At 44.9% G+C, this 20,593-nt stretch overlaps 1 protein-coding gene across 3 annotated transcripts in view; it reads right to left on the bottom strand.

Annotated features, from left to right (window-relative positions):
• Positions 1-360: 360 nt before the first annotated feature.
• Positions 361-20,593, bottom strand: part of NTRK2 (neurotrophic receptor tyrosine kinase 2) — a 332,327-nt gene continuing 312,094 nt past the window's right edge. For all 3 annotated transcript variants that reach the window (XM_047097632.1, XM_047097611.1, XM_047097621.1), the window contains 2 exons: positions 1,321-1,479; positions 361-546 (listed from right to left, as the gene is read on the bottom strand). In XM_047097632.1, the coding sequence (XP_046953588.1) occupies positions 361-546; positions 1,321-1,479 (345 nt within the window). The remainder of the gene's footprint in view (positions 547-1,320; positions 1,480-20,593) is intronic.

The raw sequence follows: 20,593 nt of genomic DNA, 5'->3' as shown, positions 1-20,593 counted from the left end.
ATTCAAAACAAAGAGTAAGGACTGTAAAGCAAGGAAGACAAAAAAAAAAAAAAAAAAAAACCCCAAAAACAAAAAAAGGGAGAGACAAAAGAAAAAGGAAAAAAGAAAAGAAAAACTAGGGAAGAAACCAAGGGAGATGGAAAGAGAGAAAGAGATAATGCCAAAAAGAAGTCCATACTGTGTCTGCGGATGGAGAAGTGCACATGGCTTCCCTCTGAAAGCCTCTCGGTGTCTTTGTTGTTAATACTGTCGGAGTGCAGAACAGCAGATTGATGGCATCCAGCGGCAGTTAAAAGACGTTCATCCTCTCGGCCCATCTGAGGAGGTGCTTTGGGAAGGATCGGTCTGGGGAAAAGGGCCCTAGCCCAGAATATCCAGGTAGACCGGAGATGCCTTGGCCAAGTTCTGAAGGAGGGTGTGGATGCCCTTGATGTTCTTCCTCATGTGGGGCTCTCGCTGCCAGCACCCCAGCATCAACTCATACACCTCCTGGGGGCATGTTCTAGGTCGCTGCAAGACTCGGCCCTGAGTGATGCATTCTATCACCTGGACGGGACAGAGACCGAAGACAGAATCAGACAAGAGGAAAAACAGTGCAGTGAAACAGATGTCAGTGCCAGGAGAGGGCTGCTTTAAAGAAACCCACTCGGCGTTCACTTGTTTTGGAAGCAAGAGAGCAATTACCACGGGCTGGTAAATCGTGGTTAATTTGATTGGTTTCTGTCCCTTTTTCGTGCCACACTGACGTCACCACACTGGCAGAGAAATGCTTTATCTCTGTGGGGTGCTTCTAGACCTCACCCTGGAATTGCAACGTGTTTTAGTCTTACTGGCCTGAGATGGAACCTGGAACTTTCGTGTCAGGGCGCTGACTGATAAGGGAACTTCAAGCCGTAGAAATGAGTGGTTATTCTGGATTTCAGAGCTGGGATAAGAGACAGATGTGGGGCTTGAAGAAGACGCAAGGTGCCTGACCAAGAAGCTATGCCTCACATACAGACATATCTACAAAATAATTAAAATAGGGAAACAAAACACTACAACGTTCTAGTGAAATGTTAAAAAAAAAAAAAAAAAGAGCCCTGAATCCTTAGTGGAATACTACCAAAAATCTAGCTGTGTTAGCAAACACTGCTTTGCTTTCTCTAGAACTCTTAAATTCAGAGAGTGACGATACTTTGGCCGTGACATTTAGGTACAGAGCAGGCCATGTGGGAGGTGACACTCCCAACAAGGCCACACAACATCATCTCCTGGCCTCCAGCCGAGGGATGCCTCTCAACATCGGCCCTCAGGGGTCTCGCCCAGCCCACTGCGCACCTCGTTGTTCGACAGCTGGTACCAGGGCTGTTTGCCGTACGTGAAGATCTCCCACAACACGACTCCCAGGCTCCAGACATCACTTTCTGTGGTGAACTTCCTGTACATGATGCTCTCTGGAGGCATCCAGCGAATGGGTAACATCGTGTGGCCACCGACCTGGTAGAAAGTGGGGGGAACAGGAGGCGTCAGTCACCCGAAAACCAAGTCCCCATCATTAGCGGGAAAAGTGTAGAATAGAAACGGGAGGGGGGCACTTTGTCCCTTTCCTTTATTTGTATTTATTAACTTTAATTATTTATAAAATACATGAGGGAAATACAATTTCTTGATAATCTCAAGCAACAGAGACAAGAGGGCAAAGAATAGTCAAAGTATTTTTTTTTCATATTGTTTCCTATTCTCTCTTGAAACTAGATAGGGCAGAGATGATGACTGGACGGGTGTTCATCGTGGATAAAACATACACTCACACACACACACACACACACACACACACACGTGCTTTCTGGTATGAAGAGGACCCAGTCTTCTAATTAACAAGATCACTTTGACCAGGAAACAAGTAGGGAGCTCTGTCCAAAATGACCCACCAAGTGACTCTACTTTCTTAGCAAGGCCAGAGCCTCCTTCCACTGGGTCTTAGGATGAGCGCACAGTGTTGCCTCAAATACCCTGGCCACCATGATCCAGCCACGGGCACAGCAGAAATTATTATTCCCATTTTACAGGTGAGGCAGCTGAGGTTCAGACTGCTATGGACACAAAGAAGTCAGGTCTTTGGACTCCGAGCTTAGGACGTTCCTCTACTACAATTGAGCTTCTGTACAAAAACAAATAAGTAAATACAGTTTTGAAAAAGTCCATTTTAGTAAAAAACACCGAAGCTGAGGTGTTAGATGGCGAGGGTTTTAGCACAGACACAGAGTACTTTGTTTGACAAGGACACCTGTTTATGATTTCCTACTTCCCAGAGAAAAGTTAAGAATTTCACTTTTGGATTTGTAGCACATCAGGGCTGTCTGATTTTAAACCATGATCAAATTTCTGCACAGCAGCCCTAGGTGTGGCAGGTCCCACTTTTCAGGCCGAAAACCCCAGCACTGCCAGCTCAAATGTGCTGCCTGATGCTGGGGTAGCAGGTGGTCACGTAGACAGCAGGAGTCAGACCTGATGACAACCGTCAGCCCCTGAGCTCTTAGACTGATGCCACATTGAGTTTCTGCCCGATTACAATTGTCGGTGTCCGTTTCTGCCTCATTAAAGGGAAGAAATGGACTAAAAGTACGTGAAAAAGGCTGTTCAACTCCTGAGCCCGAGTTGCTGAGAGTGTCAGAGATGTCTAATATGCTCGGTGATTTCCAATGATGCTCTTGGCATCAAAGGAACCTTGAGTGTCAAAGGAGGAGGGCATGTTGTGTTTTTTTCCCTCCATTCTTCTATGTACAAGGACCCCAAATCTGACAAGTAGGGACATAAATTCCTGGGTCAGGGGTAGGGTGGTCCCAAATCTTTGATGTATATATGTATATGTATGTGAATATACATATATATGTATACACAAATATATATACTCATACATACACATATAGAGGTAGGTTGCCTTCCATCACCTTTCAATGTCCTCCCTTGCTTTTCACCATGCGGTGACAGGGAGTCACTGTTCCATGAGCACAGATTTCCCTCATGGAGCTGCCTGGGGACGCCTGAAGGTGATGTCAGTACTTAACCATCAGGCTTGATATTCAAAACACAACTCGTGTGACACAGGCATTGGCAGACCAGAAAGGATGCCAGTGGCCATATCAGTGCGGCCATGTTGGTGCCGTTGACCTGCTGAGTAACTGCCCGGCTCACAGCCCTGTAACCCCATGCGCCCAAGACTTTGGGAAAAGGAAATCTGCCCATGCACAAGGGGTTCCCAATGTTTCCAGATACTCACGAGGACTCAAAGAACCATGGTGGAATGGTCCCCTCAGGTGCTGGCAGCCATATACCAGCACCAAGGAGAAGGTTTGTGGCAGCACAGGAGCAACTTAGTGCAGACTCCGTGGACTGTGAGGTCTCCGCGCAATTTTTTTTTTTTTTTTAAGTTTATGTATTTATTTTGAGAGAGAGAGAATATCCCAAGCAGGCTCTGCACTGTCAGCGCAGAGGCTGACACGGGGCTCGATCTCAAGAACCACGAGTTCATAACCTGAGCCGAAAGCAAAGGTTGGACGATCAACCGACTGAGCCACCCAGGCACCCCTCTGTGCAGGTTTTTAGGGAAAAACACATATTTATTTTGGGGGAATATTGAAAATAGAACCCAGATTTATGATCAGTATATAGTTGGTCTGTAGGGGATAAAAAGATCAGTAGGACATTATGGACAAACACGTGGTATTCTTTTGGACACCACAGGCCTCAAAAAAATTAAGAGCTAGCTCACTGCAAAGGTTATGTCAAATATGCTGTAAGCTGTAACTTGCTTCACTTCTTGGACAGTCATGATGCACACAGCCTTCTTGAAGTGTCTCAGGAGTTTGGCCGAAAAAAAAAAAAAACAGATTTAATTTCGTTTAACATAGCAAATTCAACTAAGTTGAATGAGTGTTTGTGCAGGGGCAGGGGGAGTGGAGACAGAGAGAGAGACACAGAGAGTGAATTGCTTACATACATGTAGAATCAGACAACTAAAGATACACCGTGGGATGCGTTAACCTAGCAAGATACTATGCTTTCTATATTCTTATGCATTCACACCGGTAATGCCACGGACAACGCTCAGCTCGTGATCGTAGAAACGATCCAGGGCACACTCCAGTGCACTGTTTCCTAGTTGGGTATCCCTGACTAGTTGCCAAACCTCTCTGTGCCCAAGCTGCTCCAACTATAAAATATAGGTTGCAATATATACCTCCCACGGTTATCGTGAGGTAAACACTCAGTATTTGTGAAAGTGCCTTATAAATCTCAGTGCACTAATACAATCACGCTGTGTCTTCCTTCTCTGTAACCTTGAATACATCTTATCTCCTCCATTCTGCAGGCATTAAAAGGGCCAACACATAAGACTCTCCTAGATGGCTCACTCTCCATTGGCGAGTGCTCTGGGACCCCTCTGGTTGTGGCACCTCCCACTTTTTCTACCCCATGTTGTTAGTGGCCAAAGAAAAAAGCTCCTGCTTCCTTCAAAGGAGTGAAAAGATTCAAATTTTGATTTACGTGTTTTCCCATCTGATCATTTGTTTTATGCCTGCAGTCTCTTCGGGACACATTTTTCACGTTAATTCTTTCAAGCGTCCCTTCTGGGATTTCACACACGCTGTTATAAATAATGCTTTCCTTGTTCTGATGTCAAACGGGTGAGTGGTGGGAGAATCTAATAAAAGTTCAGGCAGGGTTCACAAGTTTTCTAAACCCATTTAGAACATTTCTGAACATTTCTTTTGCAGGCCTTTCTCAGGATTTTGGAGCATGTCACAAAAAGTAGACCAAGGGGGGCGGGAATAGAGTCACCGTTGTTACAAATTACTGTCATATTCCAGTCACAGTGACTGGATGGCTTTTGGATTTCACAAAACCACATACTGTGTGGCAACAAACACAACGAGGCATTTGTTTTGTATTGTGCCACCTGGCAACTTGCCCTCGTATCCTGGCTTAAATATTTGTGAGATGGAATGCGACCCCAAGCAGGACACGGGGAGTCAGAACCGTCGCTTCGAGTTCTGGACACTCCGTGGTGCCGGGCAAGGCTCTGCAGTGATCAAGGCAGGTCAGGAGCTTGCTCTTCACCAAACTCACCAGATTGGATTGATGCCAGATGGGAAATCCAGGTAGCTGGGGAGTTGACTTGGACGTGAGATTTTTATTTTCTTCAACCCAGCACTGTGGGGTTCTAGACCCTGCTATGCTCTTAACTAGCTCAGCTAAGTCACGTTAGGTCTGGCTTATTGGTAAAATGTGACAGGTTAGACCAGCTTTTGATTACTTTTAGCACAAAAAACTGTGGTTCTGTAATCACCCACCACCACTTGGCCACTGTGGTCATCCATCAGCACAGAGGAGTTCACCTTTACAGACAATTTCCACTCAAAGAATTTCCACTTGAACCCAGTAGTTACCCTCGGGGTAAGACATTGGTTTACCTTCATATTGCAAATTAATGCACCCAGATTTCAGAGAGTTTAAGTAGCTTACCTAATGGCACACAATAATGTCTGCCAGTGGGCATCGTGTACTTACTCCAATGGGTCACTCTGCACGTCTGGCTTCTGCAATCTCTAAGACATGCCCTATGCCCAGCCCACAGGTCCCATTGTGTGGCTCCTTACCCAGGCTGAACCGACTCATGCCTCTTGGAAGTTTGATCTCCTTTCCTTTCAAACTACTCTCCAAAGATCTCCTGAAGGTGAGCTCAAATTCCACCATTTCAAGAAACTCTCTGTCCTGCTACAGCTCACTGAGTTCTCCACAGGTAGTCGGGCACCCCTCAACATGGCACACAGTCCCTTCTTTTGTTAACAGATTACATACCTGAAGAAGGATGGGTGCCTCTCGGTTACGTCTGGACAGGCATGAGGGGGCTGGTTGGTAAGCATATCATGTCTTTGAATGAGTTTCTTATGAGTGCTTATATTAGGAGAGTTATTCTCAACATGTTCTTTTAAAGAGATCACTGTTCACTACTTTCCGATCTAACCTCAGATAACTTCTCTGAACTCCTGACAGAACCAACCTTAAATTAAATGGATGGAAACTGGCTCATCCATTTGATGCTACAAATAAGATCCATTTAGTGAAATTCATAACTTCTTAAAATTCAACCCCAAATACTGGAGTTCACAAGGAGTATGAGAGCTGCCTGAGTTGTGTGGGGAACCCCATCCATTCCTTGGTTTGCCATCTGTGCAGTAGATGGGGGAGTCTCTGGTGCAGACATGAAACTATTTGATTTAGGAATGAAGTCTAGAAGAAAGATGTCATGATGCATAATATGGAGGAGTATCATTCTACATACAGTGATTAGCATCTCATATCCTTTGAGGATGGAGAAAGAGGGCAGACTAAAGAAGAAAGTTAGTGAAAGAGCAAAGGGCTGATGATCATCTTGGCTGCTGAATCATTGCAACTTGCTTCAGTCAGTGAAACTAATCAGAACAATGTCTGAGTCCTGTGGTCAAAGAGAAATTCCATAGTGCCTAAAATAAGTCAAGTTATGGAAAATAATTGATCCTGTTTTTCTTTTCTTTTCTTTTCTTTTCTTTTCTTTTCTTTTCTTCTCTTTTCTTTTTAGAGCAGGCGAGAAAGAAAGAGAGAGAGAGAGAGAGAGAGAGAGAGAGAGAATAAGCAGGGGAGGGGCAGAAGGAGAGAGAGACAGAAAATCCTAAGCAGGACCCACATCCAGCATACCCAGTATGGAGCTGGATGCAGGGCTCAATCTCACAACCATTAGATTATGACCTTAGCCCAAATTAAGAGTCAGATACTTAACCAACTGAGCCACCCAGGTGCCCCTGGATCCTGTTGAGACATATCAAGAAAAGAACTGTTCAGTTATATCTTAATGTTTATTTCCCTGACACTTCATAATTTTGATGGTGACGTATATAGGATGATCTGGTGAAAACCAAAACAACTTGTGCTCTAGTTAAAATACCTAAGCCTGGGGCGCCTGGGTGGCGCAGTCGGTTAAGCGTCCGACTTCAGCCAGGTCACGATCTCGCGGTCCGTGGGTTCGAGCCCCGCGTCGGGCTCTGGGCTGATGGCTCAGAGCCTGGAGCCTGTTTCCGATTCTGTGTCTCCCTCTCTCTCTGCCCCTCCCCCGTTCACGCTCTGTCTCTCTCTGTCCCAAAAATAAATAAAAAAAATGTTGAAAAAAAAAATTTAAAAAAAATAAAATACCTAAGCCTGAGCATCCTTTAAACATACTTGTTTGAAAGGTGTGTAAGACAGTAAATCCTAAAGAAAATACTGAAAGTCCATTGGTAAAATTGGCTTTTTGCTTGAAAACAATGACTTCATTATTTTTAAGTCAAATTGGATACATCTAATCAGTTCAACTGCAGTATTTCTTATCCAAGGGGTACTCTTTGGGTACATGCTCTTTGGTCACTTGGTTGTAAATTGTGAAAATTCCCTATGGCTTGACAAACAGTATGATTTATTTTTCTACATTGGAAAACTAGGACTTGGGGAAGTCATGGAATTTCCTGGGCAAGTGTAGATGTGAACTGGTGACCAACAATACTGAAGACAACTCTTCCTCCCACCGCTCTTCACTACAAGATCCTAGGTTCTTTCTCACTGTTATAAATATATAAAGCATCTTTATTGCTGGAACAAGTTAACAAAGGAATACACATCCTATTTTCCCGGTGGGCTAGGAGATGAGAGAGGAGGGAACAAGCTTAGCTCTCCTTTTTCCATTGGGCTTCATATAAAATGCATCGACCATCCTCCTTATTCCCTCATCCTCTTCTCAACTCTTTCCTCCCCTTCTCCCTTCCCATTCCCTTCTCTCCCTTCCTCTTCTCTTTTCCTATTACATCTATTCTTCTCAGTGTGGCCCCTTCCAGTTCCATTCCTGCTCCATTTCCTTGAATTCCCCTCAAATCTCACCTGTCCAGTTCCATTCCAAAAGACAATGTTATATTTCATCTTGTCCAATTCTTTCATCTCCCCCAAATGATCATGTGTGTCCCCACCACAACTCATTCTCCAGCCACCATGAGGTCTAGTCTCCTCTCTGTGTTTGTATGAGGCACAGTGGGAGGCTGGAGCTTGTCCACAGATCCAAAGCAAATGCTTAGCTGGCTTTGAAACTACTGGTGATTTAAAGGTGAGTAATGCTAATCTGGGACCTTCTAAACTCAACTGGCAAAGACCAATGATGCCTGGGAGGCCACTTTCAGCTTACGGTGTTTAGTCAATGAGTGAGTGATAACGTGTTTGGAAGCCAAACATTTTACTCCCTTAGAAATATGCAGGCCAAAGGGCAAGCCCCATTAAGAGATGATTAGCTGTCAGAGGCTTTTGACCACATTAAATATAGAAGAGGCTCCTAGACCTCCTTGTCACACCCTATACCCAGCTGTGTTGCTTCAGTAGTTTCTTCTGACCTGTTCCTTAAAAATTCATGAAAGCTGTAAACTTTAAGAAATAGCTGGACCTTATTTACTTATTTATTATGTGTTGCATCTGTACTATGAAGTTTAAAAAAGGAGAGAGAAACAATTGATGCAAAATATTCTCCTTGGAGAAGCTGGAACCATTGCGGTCAGACTGTGGGCATTTTCTGACCACATCCAGGAAGCTCAGAATCCTCCTATTATCAAGAGTGATGGGGTGCTTCCGTGGCATGTGGCTACTGAACCAGGGGATACTTTGTGGGAAGAAATTCAGCCTTTCCTGCCCTGATAATAGTCCTGAATGAACGCAGCTCAGGTGGAGTCCAGAGGAGCATTGGGGACGGCCTGGTCATCCTCTCCTTGACAGTAGTAGGAACCGATTATTGCTACACTGGAAATTGCTGTTATTTACAGCCCAGAAATCTTTCATTATCTTTTACCGTTACCAATGTGGTCATAGACATAAGGGTTATGAATTAGTAACTTCAAGCCGAGTGTTTTTGAATTAGTCATAGAGAGGATGTGCTGGACCTTACTGCTAGCCATATTTTTGCAAATACTTTTTTTCCGTAATTAAATCTCTGCTGCCAGAATAAGGCAAATGATCATGATTTGAAGGGAAAGGTCCATAGAACTTTCATTGCTATCTCCTGACACTTGGATTCTAGGTGATCAGATAAGGCAAATTCAATACCAAATTTCCACTGAAAATTGATTTTGTCTTTATTCTACCATGAAATAATGATAATACAAGTGATGAAAATAGCAGTAATAACACCTCATGTTTGTATAATACTTTTTCATTCATTGTATCATTATTGTACCTACCCCAAAATATGTTTGTGAAGATTAGCTGATTAATTGAATTAATTAATTGAATCAACTGATTAATTAAAGTTTCACGTTGGAAAAGCTCTCTGGTGCCATTGTGTGATGCCATTTATGTGACTTTCTTGAAGAGGCAAAATGATAGGTCTATAGAACCCAAGGTTATCAGGGAATTGGTGGGAGGGGGGCTTGCTTTACAGGGACGCAAGAGAATTTTGGGGGATGATGGCAATGTCCCACGACTTGATTATGGTGGCAGTTAACTGACTGTGTTTGCCCCAGATCAGAACTGCACACTCAAAGAGGTGAATTTTACTATTATGTATATTATACCTGAGTGAAACTTGACTTTAAAATCAATCAATCAATCTCTTGGAATAATGCCCAGTATATGGTAAATGTGCAAAAAATACTAGCTGTTGTTGTCATGCTAAGTAGTTGATTCTTGATTCTTTGATTCTTGATTAATCCTGTGTGGCTAGTCAGACATGATCTTTTATCCCAACGTAAGAGATAAGGAATCTCCGGGCCCAGAGGTAAAGTAAGCTACCCGAGGCAACACAGCGAAGGCATGGTACTGTCTGCAGCAGGGCCCAGCTCTCCAAATGGATGGCACCCTTTCCATTCTGCCTCAAGTCTGACATGGAGTCAGATTTGGAGCTGGGAAGGGCCCTCTGCATTAGTCTGCTTGGGCTGCCATAATAAAATATCATACGCTAGGTGGCTAAAGCAACAGATATTTATTTTCTCACATTTCTAGAGGCCAGAAGTCCAAGAGCAAGGTTCCAGCCAGTTCAGTTTTTCTGGTGGGAGATCTCTTCCTGGTTTAACAGACAGCTGCACAGAGCCTGTGTGTGAGCAGAAAGGAAGTAAGCTTCCGGTGTCTTTTTATAAGGATTCTAATCCTATTGGATCAGGGCCTCACCCCATGATGTTATTTAACCTGATTACTTCTCTATGGGCTCCATCTCCAAACATACTCACGCTGGGGGCTAGGACCTCAACATGTGAATGGGTAGGGGGGTACAAACATTTAGTCCCTAATACTCTCCTTGCCAATGCGCCCCCTTCTGACTCCGGTCCATTCTGGGGAAGCAAGAACATGTCTGCCTACCAGGACCTGTGTAATTCTGGTCCAGAATGCAACTCTGTGGTTCTCTGTCAGCATCTTCACGTCCCAACTGACGGCTTGACCCCAGTGTTCCCTTTCCTCCTGGGTAACTCTTGATCATTATCGACTAATTCTAGAGCTTAGCAAATGACTTGACCTACTGCTGTTCCACAGAAGATTCAGTTCACTTGCAGTGCAAACCTTAGGACAGTCTCAGTCCTCACACTATTGCCCTATCCCTCAGTCCACCTGGGGTTCCCTGGGGTGACTAAGGGAGAGCAAGCAGACCCTAGACTCCCTAGTGATGTGTAGATACAGGCAAAGGGCTTCCAGGACTCCATGTTGCCTCAAGTGACATCTCTCGTGGGTCTCATTGTCTCCTGCTTGTGCTCTATATACGATTTAAAGAACATTGAACTGATTGCAGCTTTATCTTATTTTTACATCTGGCTCTAATCAGAAGCGAATAAGTCATCTCTCAGTAAAGCATAAAACTCCAATTGCACCGATGTTTAAGAATCACATTTGGATCTAGATGGGGCGCCTGGGTGGCTCAGTCGGTTGAGTGTCCGACATCGGCTCAGGTCATGATCTCGCAGTTCATGAGTTCCAGCCCCGCATCGGGCTCTGTGCTGACAGCTCCAGGAGCCTGGAGCCTGCTTCGGAGTCTGTGTCTCCCTCTCTCTCTGCCCCTTCTCTGCTCATGCTCTCTCTCCCTCTGTTTCTCAAAAATAAATAAACGTTAAAAAAAAAAAAAAAGAATCACATTTGGATCTAGAAACAAAGATTGTTCACCTTAATAATAAAGTGAAATTAGAAGTAACAACATGTGCCCCCTTCCTGATTGCCTCCCCCATCCTCATCACACTAACTCTTATCAACCTTGATGGGGAGTTTCCTGAGTGGATCAAGGCAGGGGATGATGGCTTTAGAAAGCACTAATACAGTATGCTGCCTGGAGTGTGATTATTGTACTCCTACATCACTCAGCAATGGGGAGTTGGACATTCCAACCGTATACATTTCATCAAGCTGCCATTTTTTTTATGTTCAGTGTTACTGAGCTTTTGATGGCCTCCTAAGCATTATGGTTTTAACCCCGAGAGACCATCTGACTCTAACATTTGAGACTGAAGCGCTGCCTCCTTTCATGGTGAAAAGCCAACAGGGACCGGCATGCTCTGAGCAAAGGCAATCAGAAAAGCAGGAGCAATGTATATTCATGCCATTGTGTATGTTACGGTGATTTCAGTGTGTTGGTTCAGGACCAAAATTCCGATATGAAATTGTTTCTACGGAAATAATTCCAAAGGGCTGGTGTTCCAGCTAGTTTTTACAAAGGAAGAAATCAGTGATTTGTCAACAGAGGAGGAAAACAAAAAGAAAGCTTTTCTGTAATAGAATCAGCCCTCTCCATATCAGCTGTGATTACGGTAGTTACTGATGCCTGGGTGCATCAGGTCCAGTAAGTGGAGAGATCAGGTTTCTGGGTGGATACCATACATCTGTCCCCCATTAACCCCAGCTTGTTAGTTAACACGGAAGGCTCTGCCAGAATGTACATTCCACCATTAACCTGAGATGAAGACTTAATACACCAGAGCCAGTTTCAAATGAATAAAGTTTTCTTTCCTCTAAGCTGCAGAAGTTCATTTTGAAAGAGGAACTGGTGCCTTGTGTCCAAAGGAATGTAACAATGAGAAAGATGCTTCCTCTAGGGAGCTCTGAATGCCTACCTCGGCATCCTTATGGTCTTTTTCTACAATGTCTGTGATATGTGTAATGTATAGAGATTGTGACCTTGGTTATAAAAGACTTAAGATTTCTTTTTTTAAATATTTTTTTAACGTTTGTTCATTTTTGAGAGACAGAGAGAGACAGAGCATGAGCAGGGAAGGGGCAGAGAGAGACACACACACAGAATCTGAAGCAGGCTCCAGGCTCGGGGCTGTCAGCACAGAGCCCGACACGGGGCTCGAACTCACAAACTGCGAGATCATGACCTGAGCCGAAGTCGGACGTTCAGCTGACTGAGCCACACAGGCGCCCTAAGACTTAAGATTTCTTATGATGATCATGAAAGGTAAGAAATAATATAATAAAATTAACTCTCAGTTATCTATTCTGTGAAATAGAATAGAAATAGAAATATCTATCTGTGCTAAAGACATCACCTTTAATTTAAATTACCTTTAATTACCTTACATTTAAAACTCATCTTTCTCATATCTCTCCAGACATACTTACAGACAAAATATACCCATAGAAAGTTCACATATTACAAGAATTGGAGTGCAGTTTCTTGCCTGATGATAGTGGCAGCTCAGTGTTATGGAAACCCAGTATGGCGTCACTGGGTGCTTCTCAAAAATTTCCACCAAAGCACCCCAAACTGCAGAAAGAAGTAAAAGGCCAAGGATGAGGGGAATAATTGGGACCATGTCTGTGGGTATAGCCCAAGGTGCTTATGGCAAATGTGGAATTTCTTCAAAGTTTTATAGTTCGTCTGTAACATCTGATATAAATGTTGCATTCGACTTCACAATGCATTATCAACGGTAATGATCTGTCAACAAATAATTTATGAAAACTGATGCCTTAGAAACATGGGCCATGTTCATTTTGTGGCTTCATGGGTCTCTGGTCTGGACCCACCATTGTGTGTTCAAAGGCTACTCAGACTCCTGTTGGAGAGGCATTGGTGCAGAAACACAAGACGGTGTGTCCAGACCACAGACCCATGAAGCCACAAAATGAACATGGGTTTTGGAGTCAGCAGACCTGGTTTCTTATTCTAGCTTAGCCACTCACTAACTAGGTGAACATAAATAAATTACTTTATGTCTTAGAGTCTCTCTTTTGCATCGAGATAGGAATACAACCTATAAGTCTAAATGAAGCCTGTGAGGTTCCCTGATAGGCTAAGCTCTTGAGAACACTGTGGTTTCCCTGGAAATCAGCCTGATGGCCAGAACGAACCAAGAAGAAACATTCAGGCAATAGCGATGGAATAACAGAAATAAGTCTGCATGAGGATTCCCTATGGCCCCGCCTACTACTGCACATTCCCAACCCACAAGCAATATCTCATTAATCTGCTTCTTTTCATGTACATTTATCAGAGTACATTTCAACAAATTTGCATTTAGTTAGTGCCATGTCCACTGTGGGGAAACAACATTGGACGAGAGTAGGTCCTTGCCCTCTGGAGTTTGTTCTAGAACTATAATGCAAGGCAGAGGGTTGAGGCCATGGTGGAAATGCGAACAAATGGCCGTGAATTGTGATACTCATGCTGTTTGGCCGACAACTTAAGCTCCTAATGCTTTCGGCTCCCTTCCATGAAGAGGTATATATTTGGATACCCGAACATTTGCCACTATGTCCACAGGGTCACGGAAGGAGACTGCTGGGAAATAGCAGGACAGAGAGTTTTCAAAGAAGATCGAGGAACAGATTCTTCACTGATGTCCCTGAGAAATAGGAGTTGGCTGCAGTGTCCCAAAGAGGCTGTGATGGCTGAGTTGTGTTCAGCTTTGTGGATGACGTTGACCATCTAGCTACCGTCTGTTGCAGGCCTACCACGTGCAAGGCATGACCATGAGCTTTACACATATTCTTTCGATGAGCTGCACTGAACTACAAACCAGGCCAATACAGCAACAAAGAGGGCACATCAGTTAGGGATGCCCATCAGCCGCGTGCCACGGACGCAGTGGCCTACCCAGGGAGAGAATTCACTTCACTCACAGGAAGTCTTGAAGTATGCAGTCAAGGGCCAGTGGAATTCCCTAAGAAGTCCTTCCAAGGTCTTTCCACCTCCTGTTTGACCTCATGGGCCACTGCAACTGCCTGCTAACTAACCACCCCCCCCACTTCCCTTCTGACCTTCCCCCAATCCGTTGTCCATACAATAGCCAGAGCAATAGTCTTAGAGTTTTAATTGTATCAAATCATTTCATTTTCTGCTATCAATTCTTTCATGACTTCCCATTGCCCTTAGGATAGAGTGAAAAGCCATTAAAATAGCTGCTAGAACTCTTGTTGATATCAGTAGCTCTTTCTCCAGTCTCCTCTCATTGTTTGACACCTTACCTTGCCATGACCCATTGACTTTGGTCTTCCTTCTGTTTCTTATGTGTCCTCAGGGCTATTTCACCTCAGGCCCTTCACACATACAGCTCCTTGAGTTTTACCCGACTTCTACTTGTCCCTTGGGACTTAAATACCATAATTTGTACATCAAATGCAAATTAGACTATCAGGCAGCACGATTTTCCTTCCCCTCAGCACCAATCTGTTTTAATGACACGCTTATTTGTGTTTACGATGTCCCTCTGCCACTAGACTATAAGCTTCATGAAGGGTGCCCTATCCGGTGCTTGGATGCTCAACAGATATTTGCCAAATAAAATGATGGCATCTGGCTGCCTCAGGCAATGGCCCTGGTAGACAGACACTACAGTATGAAATAAATAGGAAAGGAACACATGGGGCTAAAGCCAAAAAGGCAGTTTTCTGTCAGCCCCATTCAGGGTTGTCAGCACAGACCCCTTGGAGCTGAGAGGGGTATCCAGAGGGCAAAAGGGAAAAACAGACAGTAGCCGATTTGCTTTAGACAGTGACACCCGTTTCTAATTTAAAGTGTAAATAAGGAATGGGACAGACATGTTGTGCACAGAGAAAGAAACATATGGGACAAGTTACCAAGAAAAGCTATGGAAGCTGAAGATTAATGGGGCTGAAGCGACCCATCATACAAGAGAGGGCATGGTTGTTGTGGACAGTGAGAGAGAATGGAAGGGGTGGATGTCCCGTCCCACGGGTTCCCTTCCCTTTGCTCATCCTGTGGGATGTCTGTTGGCCACCCCAACTGCACTCCACGAAGCCATCCCACTTACACAGGCCCCCCTGCGGCCCCATTGGAATTTCCCATGGGAGGGGTGTTTCCCCCTGGGGTGGCTGTTGCTTGAAGGCGGGGGACACTTGTCCTCCAGTGGCTTTGGCATGGCACCACACCTGCTTAGTCTTGATGGCTGGAGAGGCCCACAAGGCAGATGGAAGTTAAGGACAGGACACCTACACTTCCCTCGCCATTATCACTTGCAACCTACCCTCTGCCTCTCACCTAACTGCCCAACCTTCACAACCTCCAATCATCACCAGAGTGCTGTGGACTAACATCTTAAGTTCAACTAAAAGCCAAGCCCCACTCCTTAAAGGACTATCCATTTCCATCACAGCAGAGAATGTTAAGAAACGCTACTGTAACACTTTGGATTCTCAAACCCTCACCGCACGGAGTATAGACTGATCTTTTTAACCGTTGAATTGATAATCATTTGCTTGTCTTGGTATCATTTACTCATTCAGTAAAAATTTATTGAGCTACTACGGGCTCCCAGGCATCGTCCTAGACACGGGATATTGATGTGAACCAGCTCCATGTGTTCATGAGGTTCTCATTTTAGTGGAAGACACAGACAGACAATACATAAATAAACTGATATCCATGCATGAGGATGTCAGGTGGTGATCAACACCGCGGAGAAAAGGAAGTAAGTCGGCGGAAAGGATAGAAAGGCATACTAATTTAGATAAGAATGTAAGCAGAGGCTCTTCTGAGCAGGTGATAGGTAAGCAGAGATCTGAATAAAGTGACAGAATAAGCCATGCAAACGTCAGGAAGAAGTGCATTCCAGGCCTTGGTGTCAGCAACTGCAAAGACCCTGAGGTAGGAACAACCTTGATGGGTTTGAACAGTAAAGGGGCCAGTGTGGTTGCAGCGATTGTGTCAAGAAGGTGAATGTAGGGAAAGAGGTGGAGCGTTTACCCGGGCATCTTAGGTGGGGTTTTATATAATGGTGCACCTGAATTGCTGTGTGTGTCTACCCATATCTGTATTTATATTTATATCTTTACTTTTATATCCAAAACTCTGCTATATTCAGATAGTACTTTAAGGCAATCTGCTTGATATTGTTTTACAATGAACACACATGGTCTATAACCTAGCTACTACTACCGTTTACTAAGCAGGAAAACCAAGGCCATAGTCAGAATCAGGACCTGAGGTGGCAATGGAAGACAGATGTTTCAAATCCACTAATCTTGCCTCTTTCTCTTTGATTTTTTTCCTCTTCACACTGCTTGCCCTAATCTGTCTGGTAGCATGACCAGCTTTGTATGCAATCATCAGCCACTTCCTCTGAGCCCTGTTCGCAAGGAAATCCCTTCTTCCCTGATCCAGAGAAGTCGACAAGGACCTGATTGCACCACAGCAATAACCAGTGCTTTCTTTTTGCAGGTCGTGGTGGATTTAGGAACTGAAGTAGGTCTGACTGTGTGGGTCCCCCAGCCCTTTCTTTCAGTGCAAGGAGAAAGAGGCAGTGGAGGGATCTTATTATTTCTGGGTTCCTCAGTAGCACAGATACATTCCTGAGTTTCTCAGAGCGTGGAATCTCTGGGGTGCTTAGTTATAGCCCCCTTGGTATTTAGCCTTAAGATTTATGCTAATGGGCCCTGCAAGTTTCTCTCTGTCAGTACGTGATCAGGAGACTCCTCTCTACATTAGTTTGTTTTCCCTGATCACTTCCCCAATATTCCACCCGTTATATGGTCACACCACTGCTGAGGCACCTTTTGACTCCTGAAACAATCTGAATTTCCTTTGAGGAAGAGAGCTGCCCTGTGGTATCTCAGGGGAGAAGAAGAAAGATTTCATAATCCTGAAGTCCTTAATGACGGTGTCTTCGCATTCTTTCTTTGTGCATCTCCCTTCCTGCCTCTATTCCTTCATCAACACCTATGGCCATTTTTCTGTAAATTCCCTCCCAAGGTCTCTCTCCCCAGATATTACATTCTGTTGATGCCAAAACATCTGTTTAGGTACAGATCGTTGGCATTTAGGATCCTATATTTACTGGTTCATATCTACTTGAATCCATTTACAGAAATGGCTTTATGAAACATATAAAGGTCTTTAAGCATTACTATCCACTCTATGAACACAGACTCAGGGACAACAATTCCCTTCAGCCCTGATTCGTCTTTAGAGATGAAGACAAGAACACTCCAGAGAAGGGCAAGGTTTACACAGCACAAACAAGCCACTGCAAATTAACTCAAAACTGCAGGGAAAGACAGAGGTGACTCCAGACTCAAGGCACTTTTAAGCAATCTGCCCCTTTCCCAGGTGTTGTGTCCTCTGCTTATCCAAGGGTGAAAGGTCCTCAAATCCCCGCCTTTGGGACCCCTGTTCCTCCCCCCATCTTCTGAATCCCCCTGAATAGCACCACCATCCCCACCAACCACCATTATGTTTGTTCAAAGCCAAAAACCTGAGTCATTATGGATTCCTTATTTCCCCTTGTCCCCCTTGTCCCCCTTGTCCCCCTTGTCCCCTGTATCCAAATCACCACCAGGTTCTTTCAGCTCTGCCTGCAAAACACACCTTGAATGCACGCCCCTGCCCATTTCCACTGCAGCCAATCATATGTTTTCACAGGAGCCTCTGCTGAGCGCTCAGCTCCGCCCCCAAGAGCTGCCCCACTCAGCATGGAACCTACCTGAGCTCTCCTCCTAACCTGGCCCGCCTGATGTTTGAGGGCCTCGCTTGAAGACAACCTAACCTTGCCCCTGAAATCTCCTTCATGGTCTCAGTGGCCTGTCCCTGCTGCCTCTGCCCCACAGGAGTGCCTCACCACACGACTTCCCTCTTTGCCCCAGGGGCCAGATGTTTGTTACCTTTGCCCATCACTGCAACTAGATTTGAATGAAACTTAATCCTGGAGCACTCAAATAACAAAAAGTATATGCTCAGGTGGTTAGTTCTCTACGGTTCGGTCCGTACTTGGTAAAACTTTCCAAAGACAGGAATGTAGATTTTTTGAGAAACCTGTGAAAGGCTTTTTATCCATTTGCTAAACACTTTAATGGTCACTTCATTGCCTCTCTAGATTAAATCACTAAAGTTGCACCATTATTGTAAAGTGGGAAAAGTGGTTACCCCTGGAGGGAAAAATTAGGCTCAGCGGAAGAGGAACCCAAAGTGATCTTTATAAAGTAAAACACTGCAGAGAGACGATGGCAACTAATAGCATCTGGGAAACCCGGCACATCCACACATCTGAGGCTCACACCACACGTGAACCGTGAGCCTCACGGGTCAGACGCTTAACGATCTCCACTAATGAAAACCCAGCCAATCAGAACTGGCCTCATTTTGATAGTTATCCTCCTGGGGTCTTCAGAAATTACAATCAGGCTTGCTTTGCATTTATATCACCCAAGTCCTGGTCAGGGAAACTGGGAGCTGGGCAGTGGGGAGGGGGTAGTTTATTTACCTGAGGGAAACAGGCTAAGGTGTGGCCTGACACCATGTTCAAGTGATGAGACAGTATCACCAGGGGAGTGAATAGTGCCTGGTCACCAAGGGCAGGTCAAGAAAAGGTGAAGGTAAATTGTGGCATGAGGATCTTGTGTTTGATAGAATTGCTTTTTGACGTAATGGCCAATAGGTCATTAACCTTTGAATGCTCAGATGAGTGCCGCTGTGAAGTACCCTTCTCTCTACACCTCTGATGCCCTATCTTAAGATACCCAAGGGGGCTTTTTTGGGTAACCCCCGGATTTAGAAACTTCAGCTGCAGGAAAAGGTGCTCGGCGTACCCCAGCACTGTCTCTGACAGCTGGGTCGGAATCCTGCTCTAATGATAGAACGTGTCCCATAGTAAAGCACCAGCACAACGCCCTAGGCCCCTCTCCTCCTCTGTCTGAAAGGGGAGAGAACCGGAAGGGGAGTGAGCAAGAGAAGTGGGACTATTGGCCTGGGGGCCCTTGATGGAATGTTCTTGAAAGGGGGGTCACCTCCTTCCCTTCTCTTCTCTCTCCTCCGCCCATCCTCAACCTGAAATCAAGTAAAGGACTTCGAGAGAATTCCTCATAAAGACCAGGGACACCTTAAGAAGGGCAGACTGGGCTCTTGTTCTGCATTCGAGCCTCTGTTTCGGCAGCAGACTGTGTGCACTGCGAAGGAAGAGGGGAAGGATGGTGGAGCAAAAGGGGGCCACAGGAGAGCCTGCTCCCCCAGCACTGGGAAGGGAAATGGTATGCGGGCTTCACAGGAGTAAGTGGGCGCTGTGGGAGGTGTCCACGTTCGAGCCTTTTGATGTGTGCCGCGGCTGCTCCCAGGTGACCCCTGACCCCTGGCAGTGTTAGGAGAGAAGCTGTGATGCCAAAGCAGAGGATGACGATGGCGATGTAAGAGATGTTTGCCCTTTATCCTCAATCCCTCCTCCCAGACCCTAACCTTACAAGACAGAAGGCGAGAAGGGGGAAGTCCAGCCTGTGATGCAGTATGGAGAAGCTTTGATTCTGATAATGGAAGGACACTGCAAACTAGATGCAACTGCTTTTATGGCTGAAGGTGAACAGAAAAGCTTGGAATCTATCTGAGATGCTCTTACGTGCTGGGAAATACTGGCCTCAGGAGGGTTGCGATGCGTACCACTCCACACCTATTAGGATGGTGAAAATCCATGAGGCCGACAACACCAAATGCTGGTACGGATGTGAAGCTACAGGAACTCTCATCTGTTGCTGGAGGGGATGCAGAATGGGGCAACCACTTAGGAATGCAGTTCGGCAGCTTCTGACAAAACCAAACATACCCTTACCATATGATCTGGCCATTGCGCTTCTTGGTATTTACCAGATGAGTCGACAACATATGTTCACAAAAATCTGCACATGGATGTTAATAGAGGATGTATTCATAGTCACCAAAACTCGGAAGCAACTTGAAGATGTCCTTCAGTAGGTGAATGGATATGTCAACTGTGGTACATGCAGACAACAGCACATTATTCAGCACTAAAAAGAAACTATCAAGCGGTAAAAAGACGTGGAGGAATGTTAAATGCATATTAGTTGGAAAGAAACCAGCCTGTAAAGGTTACATACTATAGGACTCCACCTCTATGACAGTTGGAAAAGGCAAAACTATGGAGACAATAAAAGATCCAGAGGCTAGGTTGGAAGGGGCTCAGGGAGAAGGAAGAATGAACAAGCAGAGCCAAGAAGATCTCTAGGACAGTGAAACTACTCTGTATTGTAGACAGTATGACATGGTGGCTACATTATACATTTCTCAAAACCCAAGGAACATGCACCACCAAGAGCGAACTCTTATGTAAGTTATGGACTTTGGGCGACA

The sequence above is a fragment of the Lynx rufus genome, unplaced genomic scaffold (assembly GCF_022079265.1).
Source record: "Lynx rufus isolate CCGP_SWC_20201006 ecotype Redwood Valley unplaced genomic scaffold, mLynRuf1.p SCAF_10, whole genome shotgun sequence".
Taxonomy (NCBI): domain Eukaryota; kingdom Metazoa; phylum Chordata; class Mammalia; order Carnivora; family Felidae; genus Lynx; species Lynx rufus.
Note: the sequence above shows the minus strand (reverse complement) of the source record. Positions and strands in the feature narration are given on the sequence as shown.